Source organism: Erythrolamprus reginae, chromosome 1 (assembly GCF_031021105.1).
Source record: "Erythrolamprus reginae isolate rEryReg1 chromosome 1, rEryReg1.hap1, whole genome shotgun sequence".
NCBI lineage: Eukaryota > Metazoa > Chordata > Lepidosauria > Squamata > Dipsadidae > Erythrolamprus > Erythrolamprus reginae.
In genome coordinates, this window is record NC_091950.1 from 418376163 (window position 1) to 418396226 (window position 20064).

The 20064-nt window shown below is 46.0% G+C and overlaps 1 protein-coding gene across 5 annotated transcripts in view; it reads left to right on the forward strand.

The window, feature by feature from the left end:
* The window catches only part of MED13 (mediator complex subunit 13), a 246874-nt gene that overhangs the window by 180131 nt on the left and 46679 nt on the right, over window positions 1-20064 (forward strand). For all 5 annotated transcript variants that reach the window (XR_011557594.1, XR_011557595.1, XM_070735377.1 and 2 more), the window contains exons 18-19: window positions 1329-1552; window positions 14034-14223. Coding sequence is in view for 3 of the 5 variants with exons in the window: in XM_070735377.1 (XP_070591478.1) it covers window positions 1329-1552; window positions 14034-14223 (414 nt within the window). In the remaining 2 variants the exon portion in view is untranslated. The remainder of the gene's footprint in view (window positions 1-1328; window positions 1553-14033; window positions 14224-20064) is intronic.

Below are 20064 nucleotides of genomic sequence, written 5' to 3' on the forward strand. Positions count from 1 at the left end.
TATAGAGCGCTGGTGAGACCACATTTGGAATACTGGGTTCAGTTCTGGAGACCTCACCTACAAAAGGATATTGACAAAATTGAACGGGTCCAAAGACGGGCTACAAAAATGGTGGAAGGTCTTAAGCATAAAACGTATCAGGAAAGACTTCATGAACTCCATCTGTATAGTCTGGAGGACAGAAGGAAAAGGGGAGACATGATCGAAACATTTAAATATATTAAAGGGTTAAATAAGGTCCAGGAGGGAAGTGTTTTTAATAGGAAAGTGAACACAAGAACAAGGGGACACAATCTGAAGTTAGTTGGGGGAAAGATCAAAAGCAACATGAGAAAATATTATTTTACTGAAAGAGTAGTAGATCATTGGAACAAACTTCCAGCAGACGTGGTTGGTAAATCCACAGTAACTGAATTGAAACATGCCTGGGATAAACATATATCCATCCTAAGATAAAATACAGAAAATAGTATAAGGGCAGACTAGATGGACCATGAGGTCTTTTTCTGCCGTCAGTCTTCTATGTTTCTATGTAAACAGTGGAGAGTGGGGTGATGGTGGCTGGTGTGCTGTGGTCCTTAGGGTCACGAAGAGTTAGACATGACTTAATGACTGAACAACAACAATTATTCCATATCTCTCTTATGGAGAAATAAACTTCATGCAGCCTGGGACATTACCATTACCAAAACTGGTGGTTTTACTATTAGTAAAGATTTAGTTTTGTAGTAAAGCCTTTATTGTGTTGTTTCCAGTTTATTGGAGATGTGGAGGTAGGAGGGTTTGAGCCGATTTAATCAAGAGAGCCAGCTTGGTCTGGTGACTAAAGCAACAGGCCAGAAAGCAGGAATCTGTGAGTTCTAGTCTCAGTTTACCGTGAATGTCAGCTGGGTAACTTTGGGCCAGCCACTCACTCTCTCTCAGCCTAACCCTACCTTGCAGGGTTGCTGTTGTGGGAAAAATAGGTGGAAAATTATTATTTTTACAAATCAGTCAAGACAGATAACATAGCCTTGTTAATCTGCCTTGAGTGATTTGTAAAAATAATTAGTTTTTAAATAATAAAGGCAGAATATACGTACATGAAATTTAAAAAAATTGAAATCCATCAATAGACCTAGAATTAGATTCTTGGAAAATTTTAGACTGCAGTGGTGCTCTCCAGATGTTTTGGAGTAACAATTCTCAGAATCACACCAGACAACTTTCTATGAAGTTGAAAACTCCTCTGAAAGTGTAATGGACGGGGTTTATGTTCCGCTTCATTAGGACATCTGGGAAGAAAACTATATTTATTTATTTATTATTTCTCCTCCCACCCCTCCCAGGAACCGATGAGTCTCCGGAACCACTGCCCATTCCAACCTTCTTGCTGGGGCACGATTATGACTTCTTGGTGCTGTCGCCTTTTGCCTTACCATATTGGGAGAGGCTGACGCTGGAGCCCTACGGATCTCAGAGGGACATTGCCTACGTGGTGGTGTGTCCGGAGAACGAAGCCCTGCTGAACGGAGCGAAGAACTTCTTTCGAGACCTCACTGCAATATACGAGGTGAGGAATTGAAGGGCAGGGGTGTTCCCGGGCCCTCCCCCCAAATGAACATCCATCAATCCCCGCATTCCAGCCTTCAGCAAAAAAAATAAATAATCCTGCAGGGCCCTATCTGAACAAAGCAACTAAAATGGATGGCCGAGGAAGATAAAAGCTGCGTATCTTATGAAGGTGCCATCCTGTGGTTAAATTTTGTACTGCCCTCCTGCGGTAGGATTACAGACCTTGTCATTTGGGGTGCCTGGACTCTTTGTGTTTCCCAGAAGGCCACAATTGCAAATCTTCCTAAAATATATATGGATGGGCCTCGACTTAACAACAATTAGTTCAGTGACCATTCAAAGTTACGATGGCACTGACGTATGACCTTTTTTCAGAATTATATAACCCTTGAAACCATCCCCGTGGTTATGCGATCAAAATTCAGACACTTGGCAGCTGGTTCATAATTTATGATGGTGGCCGTGTCCTGGGGTCTTGTGATTCCCCTTTGGCAACCTGCTGATAAGCAAAGTCAGTGGGGAAGCCAGATTCACTTGGCAATAACAACTGCAGTGGGTTTTTTTAACAATTGTGGCAAGAAAGGTCGTAAAGTGAAGCAAAATGTAGTGAATAAACGTCTCACCTAGCAACATAAAGGTTGAGTTCAATTGTGATTGTGATAGTACCTGTATTTTAATGATTTAGCTTTACTAGATAAATGGTCAAAGCAATGGAAACTGCAGTTTAATGTTTCCAAATGTAAAATAATGCACTTGGGGAAAAGGAATCCTCAATCTGAGTATTGTATTGGCAGTTCTGTGTTAGAAAAAACTTCAGAAGAAAAGGATTTAGGGGTAGTGATTTCTGACAGTCTCAAAATGGGTGAACAGTGCAGTCAGGCGGTAGGGAAAGCAAGTAGGATGCTTTGCTGCATAGCTAGAGGTATAACAAGCAGGAAGAGGGAGATTGTGATCCTGCTATATAGAGTGCTGGTGAGACCACATTTGGAATACTGTGTTCAGTTCTGGAGACCTCACCTACAAAGAGATATTGACAAAATTGAACGGGTCCAAAGATGGGCTACAAGAATGGTGGAAGGTCTTAAGCATAAAACGTATCAGGAAAGATTTAATGAACACAATCTGTATAGTCTGGAGGACAGAAGGAAAAGGGGGGACATGATCGAAACATTTAAATATGTTAAAGGGTTAAATAAGGTCCAGGAGGGAAGTGTTTTTAATAGGAAAGTGAACACAAGAACAAGGGGACACAATCTGAAGTTAGTTGGGGGAAAGATCAAAAGCAACATGAGAAAATATTATTTTACTGAAAGAGTAGTAGATCCTTGGAACAAACTTCCAGCAGACGTGGTGGATAAATCCACAGTAACTGAATTCAAACATGCCTGGGATAAACATATATCCATCCTAAGATAAAATACAGAAAATAGTATAAGGGCAGACTAGATGGACCATGAGGTCTTTTTCTGCCGTCAGACTTCTGTGTTTTTATGTTTCTATTTTAAAATGTTTTGGACCTCCTTCCTTGTTAGCTACTCCTTCCTACCGGTAGCAAGTCATAATATCAAAACATTTGGGCTCAATAGGCACGCTAGAGTGTTATTCCCAGGTTTATTAAGGATGGGAGGGAAAAGTAGTTTTACAGTGACCTTGGTTTACAGTGGTGTGAACGACACACACTCTTACCTGTCACATTAAATAGCTTCTTGACAATTGGAATCACACAGTTTCTTAATTCAGTTACTGAATTAACCAATTTCCTGGTTTTTGCCACCCATGGTGGATTATTAACTAGACACAGTCAGAGAGACTGACTGAATTTGTAAATATCGTGTGGCAACAAAACAAGCCAACTTAGTTAAGCAAGCATAATAACAGGATGTCCACTGAACTCCCAGATCCTGAAGTGAACTGGTCAAGAACATTGTGTGAATCCGGCCAATGTTGAAACTGGGAAAGTTTCTAGCTTGTAATACTTAGCTTGCAAAATAGGTCGTGAAATACATTTTGGTGTACATGATATAACAATAGGCCTTTCAAAATAAATTACTGTATTGTGTGTATTATAAGACACACTAAGACACCTCCCCCCCAAAAAGAGGCTGAAAATTTCAGTGGGGCTTATAAATAATAAATAAAAAATACATACATACATACACTCCGCAGTCTGCATTGGCTGCCGATCAGTTTCCGATCACAATTCAAAGTGTTGGTTATGACCTATAAAGCCCTTCATGGCACCGGACCAGATTATCTCAGGGATAATTATCTTCTGCTGCACGATTATCTTCTGCTGCACGAATCCCAGCGACCAGTTAGGTGCCACAGAGTGGGTCTTCTCCGAGTCCCGTCAACTAAACAATGCCGTTTGGCGGGACCCAGGGGAAGAGCCTTCTCTGTGGCGACCCCGGCCCACTGGAACCAACTCCCCCCAGAGATTAGAATTGTCCCCACTCTCCTTGCCCTTTGAAAGCTAATTAAAACCCACCTCTGCCATCAGGCATGGGGGAATTGAGATACTCTTTCCCCCTAGGCCTTTACAATTTTATTCATTGTATGTCTATATGTATGTTTGCTTTTTATATTAATGGGCTTTTTAATCATTTTTAGTATTGGATTATTATTATATACTGTTTTATTATTGCTGTTAGCCACCCCGAGTCTCCGGAGAGACAAATCCAATAAATAATAATAATAGTAATAATAATAATAATAATACATACATACATACATACATACATACATACATTATTGTCATTGTATTTATATACACAGTATACAACAAAATTCGTATGACGCCAAAGGCCAATCTCAATATACATAACAATCCAAAAGAAGATGCTCAACCTGACACAATTTCCCACCTGAACTATCCAACATCCGCACAACAGACCAAGTAGTATTGTCCAGCAGCTCACTGATGGTGACCCCCTAGTACATTGTTAAGTGCAATTATAGCTCTGGGATAAAAACGTGTGGTTTGAGTTTTAATTGTTCTGTATCTTCTGCCAGAAGGCAGCAGTCCAAAAAGATTGTAAGCAGGACGAGAAGAGTCTCTGAGAATGTGGTGCACCTTTCTAAAATAGCGAGAATATATGGTCCAGGGCTGGTAGCTGGAGCCCAATGATATTCTGGGCAGTTCTCATGATTCTCTGAATATAATCATTATAGCTTATGCTCTGAATGTAGCTTTTGCTAAGCTTTTTTTCAGCCCTAACAAGGTGCTAACAGTGAAGCAATCTTCTGTGCTTTGCTAGGGAAGAGATCTTCTTTTTCAGTCCTAATGAGGTGCTAATGAGTGACACCTCTTCTGCCCTTTGCTAGCCAAGTGATCTTCCCTTTGCTTGCTTTTTTCATTGTTTCTCTCTCTGAAAAGAGAGAAAAGTAAAGTGTTTTACAAATAGTTTTTTATCCCCAACCAGGGGAAAAAAAGCAAGCCCGTGCAACCAAAGCCACCAAGGTGCCGGTGCCTGGAGGCTGTTGGGGCCTGGATGGGTGTCAACAGACTCAAACTCAACCCGGATAAGACGGAGTGGCTGTGGGTTTTGCCTCCCAAGGACAATTCCATCTGTCCATCCATCACCCTGGGGGGGGGGGGGGAAATTATTGACCCCATCAGAGAGGGTCCGCAACTTGGGCGTCCTCCTTGATCCATAGCTCACATTAGAGAACCATCTTTCAGCTGTGGCGAGGGGGACGTTTGCCCAGGTTCGCCTGGTGCACCAGTTGCGGCCCTATTTGGACCGGGACTCATTGCTCACAGCCACTCATGCCCTCATCACCTCGAGGCTCAACTACTGTAACGCTCTCTACATGGGGCGACCTTTGAAAAGTGTTCGGAAACTCCAGATCGTGCAGAATGCAGCTGCAAGAGCAGTCATGGGCTTTCCCCAAAATGCCCATGTTACACCAACACTCTGCAGTCTGCATCGGTTGCCGATTAATTTCCGGTCACAATTCAAAGTGTTGGTTATGACCTTTAAAGCCCTTCATGGCATCAGACCAGAATATCTCCGAGACCGCCTTCTGCCGCACGAATCCCAGCGACCGATTAGGTCCCACAGAGTTGGCCTTCTCCGGGTCCCGTTGACTAAACAATGTCGGTTGGCGGGCCCCAGGGGAAGAGCCTTCTCTGTGGCGGCCCCGACTCTCTGGAACCAGCTCCCCCCAGAGATTAGAACTGCCCCAGCCCTCCTTTCCTTTCGTAAACTTCTCAAAACCCACCTTTGTCGTCAGGCATGGGGGAACTGAGATATCTCCCCCGGGCCTATATAATTTATGTATGGTATGTTTGTAGGTATGTCTGCTTAAAAATGGGATTGTCTTAACTACTTTAAATTTTAAATAGTAAATTATTAGATTTGTTATGAATTGTTTTATTATGTTGTGAGCCGCCCGGAGTCTACGGAAAGGGGCGGCATACAAATCTAATAAATAAATAAATAAATAAAACTAATATGCTGAGGCTGACCAGACTAAGGACTAGCCAGATGAATACCTGGTAGGCAGATTGTTTTCCCCTATTTTCCTCCCCCCCCCAAACTAAAGTGACTTTTATACTCCAGTGCATCTTATACTTCAAAATATACAGTATCCATAATGCATGGATTCAAAATTTTAAAGTTTTACATACTCATACCACAAGAGGCAAAATACATCTTATTCTGTAAATGTGTCAACTCCTTAAGGACAATCACTTTCTCTAATCTTAATGCCTTTCTGTCAAACCTCCCAAGTAAACCAAACTGGAAACATGACAAAATAAATTAATCAACTAATTCTAGTTTATTGTAAGCTTACATTACGGATAGCCTTAACTATTGACTTAATGACCATAATTAGGGGTGGCACAGCAGATAGACTGCTGTACTGCAGGCCACTGAAGCTGACTTGTAGATCTGAAGGTCAGCGGTTCAAATCTCATCACCAGCTCAAGGTTGACTCAGCCTTCCATCCTTCCAAGGTGGGTAAAATGAGGACCCGGATGTTGTAAGCTGCCCTGAGTCTAAGGAGAAGGGCGGCATAAAAATCAAATAGATAGATAGATAGATAGATAGATAGATAGATAGATAGATAGATAGATAGATAGATAGAATGAATGAATGAATGAATGAATGAATGAATGAATGAATGAATGAATGGAACCAGAATTTCCATTGCTAAGCAAAGTGGCTGTTAAGTGAGTTGCAACCAATTTTATGGCCCTTTTTTGGGGGCCCACAATTGCCAAGCAAATAAATCACTGCAGTTATAAAGCGAATCATGCATGTGGTCATTAAAGTGAATCTGTCTTTAATGTGAATCACAAGTGAATCACGTGACTTTGTGACAACGCAACTGTTGTAAATAAACATGCAGTTGCCAAGTATGAATTTTGTTCACATGTTCATGGGGATGTTGCAAGTGTTGCTCACAAGTGCAAGAACTGGTCAACAATTACTTTTTTCAGTGCTGTTGTAATAGTTGCTGAAATGACTACCCGTAATAGAATCTTGCCAAGTCTGAAGGCACAAACTTCCTGCTTCCACTTTTATATTTATTGATTGATTGATTGATTGATTGATTCATTCAATCAATCAATCAATCAATCAATCTTTATGCTGCCCTTCTCCTTAGAATCAGGGCGGCTTACAACAGCAATAAAACAATTCATAACAAATCTAATAATTTAAAAATATTTTAAAAACACCATTATGGTTTAATAATGGGGTTTTTTAAATTTTTTAAATTTATTAGATTTGTTGTGAATTGTTTTATTGTATGTTGTGAGCCGCCCCGAGTCTACAGAGAGGGGCGGCATACAAATCAAATCAAATCAATAAACAAACAAACAAACAAACAAACAAATAAATAATCAGACATACATACATACATACATACAAACATACCATACATAAATTGTATAGGCCCGGGGGAGATATCTCAATTCCCCCATGCGTGGCGGCAGGGATGGGTTTTAAGGAGTTTAGGAAAGACAAGGGGGGTGGAGGCAATTCTAATCTCCGGGGGGAGCTGGTTCCAGAGAGTCGGGGCCACCACAGAGAAGGCTCTTCCCCTGGGACCCGCCAAACGACATTGTTTAGTCGACGGGACCCGGAGAAGGCCAACTCTGTGAGACCTAATCGGTCGCTGGGATTCGCTGGAAAGGTCTTTCTTACGTATCTTTCTCTGACCATTGAGCTCTTGCCTGTCTCGTCTGACAGTTTCATCAGTAGCATCTCCTCTCTTTCCCCAAATTACACCTTAAGACAAGTCCCCAATTTTGTAGAAAGTTGTTTGAGTGATTCTGAGAATTGTTACCCCAATGCAGCCTGGCAGCCCTGGAAGCCATCTGTAACTTTGGATCTTCAGGGCTGACAAATACATTTGGAAAGCACCATAAGCACCGTAAAGTTCCCCTTGTGCATATGTGCTAATTGTTCCCGACTCTAGGGGGTGGTGCTCATACTTCCATGTGCATATTTTGAACGTGCAATGGCTTATTTCATGATTTACTCCATTGATCTTGGAAGATGCCAATCTCAGTTGCAGTGACTGGAAACTGAAAAATGAGAAAAATGACCTTATGGTTTATGGGTGTGAAGATTAAAAAATTTTAGTCCATAGAAAGAAGGAAATTATAGTGTCATCTTTTCTTTTTTACTTATTCCCTATTCTTTCTTACTTTATTGGCTCTTTTCAAAGTATTATATTTTCCTAACATTTTCTTCAATAAAATCATATTTTAAAAAGGTGTCAACATAATACAAGTAATCCTTGATTTATGACCACAATTGAGCCCCAGATTTCTTTTGCTAAGTGAGACATTTGTCAAGTGAACTTTGCCTCTGTTCTGTGACCTTTCTTGCCATTGTTGTTAAGTGAATCCCTGCAGTCACATGGTTCTTAAGTGAATCTGGCTTCCTTATTGACTTGGCTTGTCAGAAGGTCACAAAAGAGGATCACCATGACCCCGGGAGACTTCAACCATCATAAATAAGAGTCGGTTTGCAAAGCGTCTGAATTTTGATCATGTGTGACCGTGAGGAGACCACAATGGTCATAAGTATGAAAAATGATCATAAGTCACTTTTTTTTCCAGTGCTGTGTTATCTTGAGGACTATCTGTATGAAGTATTGGAGACAATATCCTAACATGGCTTTATGTGAGATTATCCTGACTTTTCCTAACATACCCAAGACAGTGGTTCTCAACCTAGGGGTCGGAACCCCTTTGGGGGTCAAAGGACTGTTTCACAGGGGTCGCCTTAGACCAGGGATCCCCAAACTTTTTACACAGGGGGCCAGTTCACTGTCCCTCAGACTGTTGGAGGGCCGGACTATAAAAAAACCCTGAACAAATCCCTATGCACACTGCACATACCTTATTTTAAAGTAAAAAACAAAATGGGAATGTACTATTTAGAGGGGGGGAAGAAGTCTGAAATTCATATATGTTTATGTTTTGTTTTTAATTTTCTTTTGTTAACATCTGATTGTAGGTTTTCTTGGCTTATAGAAAAATGTATAAAGAAAGAAGGAAGCACTTTGGCATAATGGTTAATAAGTTAGAAATATAATTGGTGTACTTTTTGAAGGAACATTAAGGAGTGAATTTAATTAAAAGAAAATGGATGTAACTGGATGACAAAATTAGGGGAAAAAACTTTTGCAACTTTTTTGATAATTGATATTAGTTACTAACAAAATACCGCATTTTATTCATAGAAAATTAGATGGAACACTGTGTTGTGTCACCCACCCGTGGGCCGGATAAATGATCTCAGAGGGCCGCATGCGGCCCGTGGGCCGTAGTTTGGGGACTGCTGCCTTAGACCATGGGAAAATACAAATTTCCCATGGTGTTAGGAACTAAAACTTCTATTCTGGCGCCTTGGAACGTATTTTTACAATCCGACCAATCAGGCATTTACAGTGGAAGTGTCCCTCTGACCTTCCTGCCAATCAGTTTAAAGCTCTGTTGGAAGAATTGGCACTAGACTTATGGTTGGGGGTCACCAAAACATGAGGAACTGTATTAAAGGGTCGCGGCATTAGAAAGGTTGAGAACCACTGCCCGAGACTAAATTATACCCCCCTACACAAAAGGGACATTCAATCCAAGAGAACTGGGCTACATCAACTCAGATTCACGTTTATTTACCACGCCTAGTAATGAAGAGCAAAATGGAAAAAATAATCAAATATAATTTGAGAGCAAGCGAAAAAGCCTTTTTGCATCAAAGGCTATAATTTTTCAACCTCAATTACTATCATAGAACCTGACACGTTATTTCACTTGCAAAGGTTTTGCTGAAAAGCAGGTAAACAAAGAATGCCATTCAACAGCTGCCAAAGTAAACTACAGAGTAAATTTTAAAAGACTTTTAAATTCACCTCTCCTGCTTGTTTGCCCACCTGAGTTCCAACTTTTGGCATTGTTTGACATGAACAAAAAAGGACCAAAAATTTGGGGAAGGCTTATTTAATAAAAAGGGCACTTGTTTGTGTTTACCAGTACAGGTAGTCCTCGGTTTACAACAGTTGTTCATTTAGTGACTGTTCGACATTACAAAACAGACGACCCTGAAAAAAAAAGTGACTTATAACCATTTTTCACACTTACAACCATTGCAGCATTCCCATGGTCACGTGATTTATATTCAACTGACTCATATTTAGGAGGTGAGGTAGTTCTCGAATAATAACAATAACAACAGAATTGGAAGGGACCTTGGAAGTCTTCTAGAGTCTAGACCAGTGTTTCCCAACCAGTGTGCCGCGGCACACTAGTGTGCCGCAGGACATGGTCAGCTGTGCCGCGAGCCCAGCCTGGCTGGAGCTTCCTTGGCGGTGACGGCAAGTGAGCTTTTGGGGCCCGGTGGGAGGGTGCCGGCCACTGTTGCTTCTAAGCTGCGTGGGCGTGCGCCCGCACAGCCATTAGGAAACCCCCCCGCAGAAATTTTTGAAGTGGCACAAAGCCACGCAGTCCTGAATCGATCCCTTCTCCAGCCAGCAAAGTCGGCTGCCCAGGAAAGCGTCGCGTTTGAAAAGTGCGCGTTTAAAAAGTGCGCCGCTTTCCCAGGCAGCCGACTTGCTGGCCGGAGAAGTGAGTGATCCAGGACTGCGTGGCTTTGCGCCGTGATGACAACGGCGCCATGGTGGCCTTCAAGCGCCGCCCTTCGTGGTGCCCCACCACCCATTCCTGTAGGTAGAAGTCGGGCGGGGTACCGGGAGGCGGAGGCGGCGCATGGCCGGGCGCTGAGCGCCATGGATGCCTGGGAGGGCAAAGGGGTGAATGTGGCCGCTGCCTCTTAGGCGGAGGGAAGGCGACGGCGGAGTCCGCGCTGGAGCCATGCGGGGCCGCTGATCCAGGGGGCCGCGGACCGGCAAACCGCCCTCCACTCTCTCTCCGTTCTCTCTCTCTTTCTCTCTCTGTTGCCGGCATGGTGCACAAGAGAGAAAGAGAGAGAGAAAGCAAGAAAGAAATAGAGAGAGAGAGAGAGAGAGAGAGAGAGAGAGAAAGCAAGGGGGAGAGAGAGAGAAAGAGTGTGTGTGAGAGAGAAAGCAAGAGAGAGAAAGCAAGAAAGAGAGGAAGAGAGAGAGAGAGAAAGAAAGAGAAAGAAAGCAAGAGAGAGAGAGAAAAAGAAAGCAAGGGAGAGAGAGAAAGCAAGAGAGAGAGAGAGAGTGTGCGTGAGAGAGAAAGAAAGAGAGAGAAAGAAAGCAAGAAAGAAAGAGAGAAAGAGAGAGAGAAAGAAAGCAAGAGAGAAAGAGAAAGAGAGAAGGAAAGCAAGAGAGAGAAAGAGAGAGAGAAAGCAAGGGAGAGAGAAAGAGAGAGAATAAAAGAGATAGCAAGAGAGAGAGAGAAAGCAAGAAAGAGAGAAAGAGGAAGGGAAGGAGGGAGAGAGAAAGAGCAAAAAAGAGAGGAAGGAAGGAAGAAAGAAAGAGGGATGGAGAGAGAGAGGGAAAGAAAGAGGGAGGGAGAGAGAAATAGGGTGAAAGGGAGGAAGAAAGGGGTTTTTTGTCCAAACTTTTTTAGCCCCCCGCCCCCCCCATCCCGTTCCCGCTCAATGTTCCCCAGGATTTTGTAAATGTGAATAATGTGCCGTGGCTCAAAAAAGGTTGGGAAACACTGTTCTAGATTAACCCTCTGCTTAGGCAGGAAACCCTACACTACTTCAGACAAATGGTTATCCAACATCTTCTTTAAAACTTCTAGTGTTGGAGCATTCACAACTTCTGGAGGCAAGCTGTTCCAATGATTAATTGTTCTAACTGCCAGGACATTTCTCCTTAGTTCTAAGTTGCTTCTCTCCTTGATTAGTTTCCACCCATTGCTTCTTGTTCTACCCTCAGGTACTTTGGAGAATAGCCTGACTCTCTCTTCTTTGTGGCAATCCCTGAAATATTGGAACACTGCTATCAGGTCTCCCCTGGTCCTTTTCATTAAACTAGACATACCCAATTCCTGCACCTGTCCTTCATATGTTTTAGCCTCCAGTCCCCTTGTACAACAGTTCACTTAGTGACTGTTCAAACTTACAACGTCATTGAAAAAAAGTGATTTATGACCATTTTCACAATTATGACCATTGTTGCATCCCCATGGTCACGTGAAGAAAATTCTTGGCAATCAACTCATATTTGTGGCAGTCGCAGTGTTCCGGGTTCACCTTTTGCGACCTTCTGACAAGCAAAGTCAATGGGGAAACTCCATTCACTTAACCACCGCATGACTATTCTAGCTGCTTACAACCCAGATTTGAAGTTGCGATGGTGTCCCTCCTCCAGTCACATGATTAAACTTCAGGCACTTGGCAACATGGCCACATTTGCAGTGTCCTGTGTTATGTGACCACATGTTCTGTTCCCCCCCTTCCCCTAGCCAACATTTCTGGGTCGTTTTGAGGTGTGTGGTTTTTTTTAAACAGAGTCCATAAAGAACCATTGGTTCATGTAAAAAACGCAGATTAACTTAACAACTGTGGTAATTCTCCAGATGACCACTGCAAGAAAGATTGTAAAATTTAACAATTGCTGTGACTTATGACCGACATGGGCTGGCTCCCTTAGGGTCATAAGTTGAGGATTCCTTGCATTCTATATTTTATTTATTTTATTTATTTTATTTATTTTATTTATTTTATTTATTTTATTTATTTTATTTTTATTTATTTATTTATTTATTTATTTATTTAGTTAGTTAGTTAGTTAGTTAGTTAGTTAGTTAGTTAGCCGCCCCTCTCCGTAGACTCGGGGCGGCTCACAACAATAAAATAATTCATGACAAATCTAATAATTTAAAAAACATTTTAAAAAACCCATTATTAAAGCAGACATACACGCAAACATACCATACATAAATTATATAGGCCCGGGAGAGATGTCTCAATTCCCCCATGCCTGACAGCAGAGGTGGGTTTTAAGGAGTTTACAAAAGACAAGGAGGGTGGGGGCAGTTCTAATCTCCGGGGGGAGCTGGTTCCTGAGAGTCGGGGCCGCCACAGAGAAGGCTCTTCCCCTGAGACCCGCCAAACGACATTGTTTAGTCGACGGGACCTGGAGAAGGCCAACTCTGTGGGACCTAATCGGTCGCTGTGATTCATGTGGAAATAGGCGGTCCCGGAGATATTCTGGTTCGATGCCATGAAGGGCTTTATAGGTCATAACCAACACTTTGAATTGTGACCGGAAATTGATTGGCAACCAATGCAGACTGCGGAGTGTTGGTGTAACATGGGCATACCTAGGGAATCCCATGATTGCTTCGCAGCTGCATTCTGCACAATCTGAAGTTTCCAAACACTTTTCAAAGGTAGCCCCATGCACAGAGCATTACAGTATTCGAACCTCGAGGTGATGAGGTCATGAGTGACTGTGAGCAGTGAGTCCCTGTCCAGATAGGGCCGCAACTGGTGCACCAGGCGAACCTGGGCAAACATCCCCCTCGCCACAGCTGAAAGATGGTTCCCAGCATATGCTCTTTAAAATGAGTTAGGACAGGGTGTCAAACTCATGTTCCACAGGACGGATGTGTCACATGCTGGCCACGACTACCCCCATTTTAGTGGGGGGGGGGGGAAAGTTGTGATAGGTCATGTGACACCCTGAGTCTGGCAAGGAACCAACTCCCCCCAGAGATTAGAATAGCTCCCACCCTCCTTGCCTTTCGTAAGCTCCTCAAAACCCACCTCTGCCGTCAGGCATGGGGGAATTAAGATAATCTTTCCCCCTAGGCTTCTACAATTTATGCATGGTATGTTTGTATGTATGATTGGTTTTTATAACAAGGGTTTTTAGCTGTTGTAGTATTGGATTTTTTACATTCTGTTTGTTGTCACTGTTGTTAGCCGCCCCGAGTCCATGGAGAGGGGCGGCATACAAATCCAATAAATAAATAAGGTTAGGATAACCTTGGCGCAGCAAGTCCATCGGCAAAGATTGGTCAACCAGTGCTTTGCATTCACCGTGCTTCCCTCCTGCCGTCTCTTCTTTTGCAGTCCTGCAAACTCGGCTTGCATCGGCCCATCTGTAAACTCTTGCCAGACGGGATCATGCGAGTGGGATCCACTGCTTCAAACAAACTCTCCGAGAAGTCTGTGGCTGAGTGGTTCTCGCAGACGGCTCACGCCAACAAGGAATCGTTTTCTAGACTCAAACTCTACGCTCAAGTCTGCAGATACGATCTGGGTATGGTTTCTATCCCACTCACCCACCCGCCCCTCCATTCCCCTCCTAAAGTTTGCAAATAAGTAAATACAAGTTTCTCCATTGCATCTGGAAGGAGAGTCCAACATGGGTATTACTCCAATCCTATTGGTAGAGACTGAGTTAGATTTACATATTAATCTAGCACCGCCCCCTCTGCTCTTCCCATGAGCCAGTTTTAAAAACTCAGTCAATGAGTAGAGACATACTGAGTTGTAGCTTAAGGTTTATTTAAAAATAAAATTGTGATAAATGTTATTACCGGTTTAATCTTCTGTTCTTTGTTTTTCAGAATGAAGACACAGGAGGATCCAGACGGTTTTCTTTGGGGTCGCTGCCCTCAGCGGGCATCACCCCCAACGATCCTCCCCAGGGGTTATGTATTCCCCCAGTGGGAACACCCCGCAGGGGAGCAACCAGCCTGGGGGTCCCTGGCCTCCGAGGCCATACTGAGGCTGCCAGCCGAAGGTGGGGAGGTCCGCCCTCCCCACTGGGAGGCTCGATGCCGCCCGCAAGACGGGATACGAGCGCCTCACAGCCGATGAGGCTAGAGGAGCGGCGCGCTACTGGGAAAGCCGCCGCCGCCGCCGCCGCCGCCGGAAGCCCCAAAGCTCCGTGGAGAACGCGGCAGGGACAATGCAGCCCCCCGGTGAGGCCAGGAGAAGCCTCAGGGTCGGAGGACCCGGACGGCAGCCCGAGGAGCCGCGGAGGCTGGGCGCCGCCATTTTGGGGGAGCGCTGGTGCGGCGCGAGCGCCTTTTGGCGCGTAATCGACGGGCGGCAAGGCGGAATTGGCGCGAACGGGCTAGAACGCCCTAGTGCGCAGGCGCAGAGCCCGGGAAACCGAGGGCGCCATTTTTCGGGTGATCCTGACGAGGTGGGCGAGTGATAAGCTACCGGAGGTCAGACACCAGAGAAACTTTTAGTCACAACGACTAGCAATTGTGAGTACCATGGAGGAGACCCAGGGAAAGGATCTCCCAAGCTCTCCTGCCCCTTCTAAAGAAAAGGCTAAGGGCAAGCCTAAAGAGAAGGCCAAAGCCCACTCATCTGCCTCATCATCTTCTATCAAAGAGGCTGAGAAGCGCATTAAGGCGCTAGAAAAAAAGCTGGAGGCTGCCTTGCAATCTTCCCCAGCGGGGCTCCCTCTGACTCAGCGGCATCCTACTGACCCCATCTCATCCCCAACTACCTTTGGGCCTACTGGGGTTGAAGTAGAGGGAGATTGGTCACCAGACCGGCAATTTCAGCCCCTGCCTCCAAGCATGCCTTCTCCCAGCACATCTTGGGCAAGACCAGGATCGGCGGGCCCTTCAGGAATAAGTTACCAGGGGCCAGCAGCCACCTTCACCCCCACAGCAGCGGGCCTTCGCACACAGCCTGGGGCGTGGCAGAGTTTGCCTCCAGATCTACAAGATCTCATTGTTTCTGCGTACTCACAGAACGTGGCTGGGGCTCAACAATACAGCAGACCCCATCAACAAGCCACATGTTCTTGGTCGGCACCGCCCCCCTCGGGTTTGGAGTCCTTGTTGGAAGAGCAGGATCAATTTGAAGAAAGTGACCCGGAGTTTGGCTTTTCTGAGGAGGAGACTGCACCAGATCAGACACCCTCTGTTGGTCTGTTTAAACCAGCATTGTTCAAGACCTTGCTATCAAAGGCCAAGCAAGTTATGAACCTCCCGGGCGCCGCTAAGACGGCAGAGGCCGCTGAGGCAGACCAGACTTCGGCCTCGCTGCTTGAGGAACCCCAACCCGAGTCCGACCACTTCCCAGCTTCAGGCATTTTCGTAAAGGGCATCAAAAGGCCTTGGCAGCAACCAGCAGCTGCGCAAGGGCCCTCTAACCTCGAGAGGAAATTTTATACCTTTGACGAGGAAGTAGAAAAGCTGCTTGAATTCCCCCCAATCGACCAGCCAGTGGTCACACTTGTTTCAAGTGCCTTGGTTCCCTCGGAGACTGGGGAAAGCCTCAGGCCAGAGGAGAGGAAGGCAGAGACATTGTTGCGTAAGTCACACTCGATGTCCGGCTGGGGGTTCAGAGCAGCAGCAGCAGCGTCATTTATCAACCGAGCGTCGCTAATGTGGATCAAGGAGATGCAAGCTCGACTAGGGCCCGAGGACGGCCGCCTCCGTCAGGACTTAAGTAAATTATTGGCGGCGACCGAGTTCTCGGCAGACGCTACTCTTCACGCGGCGAAGTTTTCCACAAGGAGCATGGCAACTTCGCTATCTTCACGTCGCCTTCTGTGGCTAAGAAACTGGCAGGCAGATCTTAAGTCCAAATGGCGCCTAGCCTCTGGCCCCTTCCAGGGTTCCACTCTCTTTGGAGACCTGTTGGAGAAAGTGCTGGTGGAGGACAAGGATAAGAGGAAGGTCCTCCCCAGGGCCAATAGGCGACCAGATAGAAGGTTTACCCCGTACTCAAGGCGTCAGTCCTTTCGCTGGGACCCTGCCAACACCAACCAAGGCCAGCGTTCCTTCTCCCAGGGTCAGTACAACCAGACCTATAGAAGCGACCGCGGGTCCTTTCAGGACAGGCCGAGAGGCTATCATCAGTCCAGGAGACCATTTCGCGGCAACAACCAGAGAGGATTCAAACGCACGAAGTGACTCGGCCGCGCCCCAACCCTTAGGAGGCAGACTACAGGGTTTTGGCAAGGTCTGGCAAACAACTGCCTCCGACCAATGGGCTCTAGCCACGGTCACTCACGGGCTCAAGTTGGAGTTCTTCCAACCACCACCCAGCCGCTTTGTACATTGCCCACAGATAAAGGACACTATAAGGAAACTGCAGCTACGCAGGGAGATTACGCACCTGCTCGACATCCGGGCTATAGAGCGGGTTCCACAGCAGGAGGAGGGCAGGGGATTCTACTCCATGATTTTCATCGTGCCCAAATCCTCAGGAGGTTGTCGGTTGATCCTCAACCTAAAGCAACTGAACCTGTTTATAAAATATCGGAGATTCAGGATGCACTCGCTGCAGACCATTCTCGCTTCCATCCGGAAACAAGACATCTTAACGTCCATCGACCTCAAGGAGGCATACCTGCACGTCCCTATCCACCCGGAACATCGCAGGTTCCTCCGATTTTGCACCGAGGGACGGCATTACCAATACAGAGCAATGCCGTTCGGCCTGTCATCGGCCCCACGGACGTTCACCAAACTGTTGGACGTACTGACCGCCAGCCTAAGAGCGAGGTCCATAAGACTCATGGCCTACCTGGACGATATTATCATCTTGTCCAGGTCCACAGTGGCGGCGGAGAGAGACCTCAACGAGACTATCCGTACACTGGAACGCCATGGCTTCACAGTCAACGTGGAGAAGAGCCAATTAGTGCCTACCACCAGGCTCCTGCACCTAGGGGCAATTATAGACACTCAGGAGGGCACAGTGTCGCTCTCCCAGGAGAGACAGGACAACATCAGACGTCTGATATCCAGTGTTCAGCGGGGACCAGTCCCCTTCTCGTTACTATCAAAAATACTAGGAACCCTGGTATCCGCCATTGGCATAGTGCCTTGGGCCAGGTTCCATATCAGGACACTGCAATGGTTCCTACTTCCCGCTCAAAGGGTCAAGGTGAGCCATTGTCACAGAAAGGTCCATTTACCCCAGAAGGTCAGAGACTCTTTACAGTGGTGGATGTCTGCAGCAATCAGCAGAGGATCCCCCTTTCAGACAAAGGATCAGATCATATTGACCACCGATGCCAGTCTTACCGGATGGGGGGCCCACATCGGAGCTCACATGGCTCAGGGCCTGTGGACAGCAGAGGAACTCACCTTAGTCAATATAAACTTTCTAGAATTGAGAGCAGTGTTCCTGGCTCTACAGACATTTGCGCCCTTAGTACATCAACAGCACGTGTTGGTGCTTACGGACAATGTGGCGACCAGGGCCCACTTGAATCACCAAGGGGGTACAAGGTCGCAACGTCTCATGGAAGAAACAGAGGCGCTATTCCACTGGGCCGAACAACATCTACGGTCCTTAACAGCGGAACACATTGCGGGAATCAGCAATACACAAGCGGATTGGCTGAGCCGGTCCACACTGGATCAGTCAGAATGGAAGCTGGACCCGGTCATTTTCCAACAGGCCGTGAAGAGGTTCGGGCTCCCGACAGTGGATCTTTTCGCCAGCTCCCAGAACACTCAACTTCCGAGATTCTTCACTCGGTTTCCACAGCCAGGAGCGGAGGGAATCAACGCTCTCCGGACACCCTGGCCGTCAGGACTACTTTACGCATTTCCGCCAACGAATCTTATACCGCGGGTAGTGGAGAAGCTACTGCGAGAGAGGGCGGAGGTGTTGTTGGTAGCCCCGCACTGGCCTCGGCGACCGTGGTTCTCCGACCTGGTGGCACTATCAATGTCACCCCCTTGGAGGATTCCGGATCACTTGATAGCACTCAGCCAAGGGGAACTTCAACACCCCGACCCCCAGTGGCTCCAACTGACCGTTTGGCACTTGAACGGGTCAGGTTACGAGGACTAAAGTTACCAGAGAAGGTCATAGACACTATGCAGGCTGCAAGGCGCCCATCTACGTCTCGGATCTATCAGACCACATGGGGGGCCTTTTGCAGTTTCTGCGACAAACAAAACATCAACACGGAACAAGCGTCGGTCATTACAGTTCTGGAGTTCTTACAGACGGGACTTGATCGGGGTCTAACACCCAATACTCTGAGACGACATGTGGCAGCTCTCGCGACCATGATACGAGTGGAAGGCGTTCGCTCCTTAGCTTATCACCCTTGGGTGAAGGATTTTCTACGAGGAGCAACAAACCAGCACACTCCACCGATTCGGAGGTTTCCTTCATGGGACCTTACATTGGTTCTCAGAGCCTTGACCAAGCCACCGTTTGAACCTATGAGATCTATACCAATGAGGACTTTGTCAATTAAAACAGCCTTCTTAGTGGCTGTTACATCAGCAAGGAGAGTGTCAGAATTAGCAGCCTTGTCGGTGCGACCTGACCTCTGTGTTTTTTATCCAGACCGGGTAGTGCTGAGATTGGACCCTTCATTCATTCCGAAGGTCAATTCAGAGTTTCATAGGAAACAAGAATTAATTCTTCCGGACTTTTGTACCCACGGCAGTCATCCATCGGAATTAAGATGGCATAAGGTTGACGTACGCCGTGCGGTCAAGATTTACATCAGACGCACAGAAGCTTCTAGGAAATCGGAAAAGCTGTTTGTTTCCTTTGCTTCGGACAAAGAGGGACTTGGAGTGTCATCAGTGTCCATTAGTCGTTGGATCAGGGAATGTATCGCGGAGGCGTACAAGGCCCGTAATCAACCAGTACCAACGGGAGTGACGGCTCACTCAACAAGGAGTGCGGCGACCTCGGCGGCTTGGACTACTCAGGCGTCCATAGATGACATCTGTAGAGCTGCAACGTGGTCGGCACCATCAACGTTCATAAGACACTATAAGTTGGACTCCTTTGCTTCAGCAGAGGCAGCCTTTGGGAGACGTGTTTTACAAAGAGTTTGCTTATCTCCAACGTCCCTGACAAGACCTTCTCCCTCCCATGGCCCGTAATCTCTGGTATATCCCATGTTGGACTCTCCTTCCAGATGCAATGGAGAAGAACCGTTGTACCTACCTGAACGGTCTTCTCAGTGCACTGGAAGGAGAGTCCAAACCCACCCAGTTAGTTTTTGGGTACAGGGACGCCGGAGTGGTCAGTTATCAGTTAAGAGTTGTTCTAATAAAAATTGGTTATCCTCTTACTATGGTTTCTTCGTTTTTAAAACTGGCTCATGGGAAGAGCAGAGGGGGCGGTGCTAGATTAATAT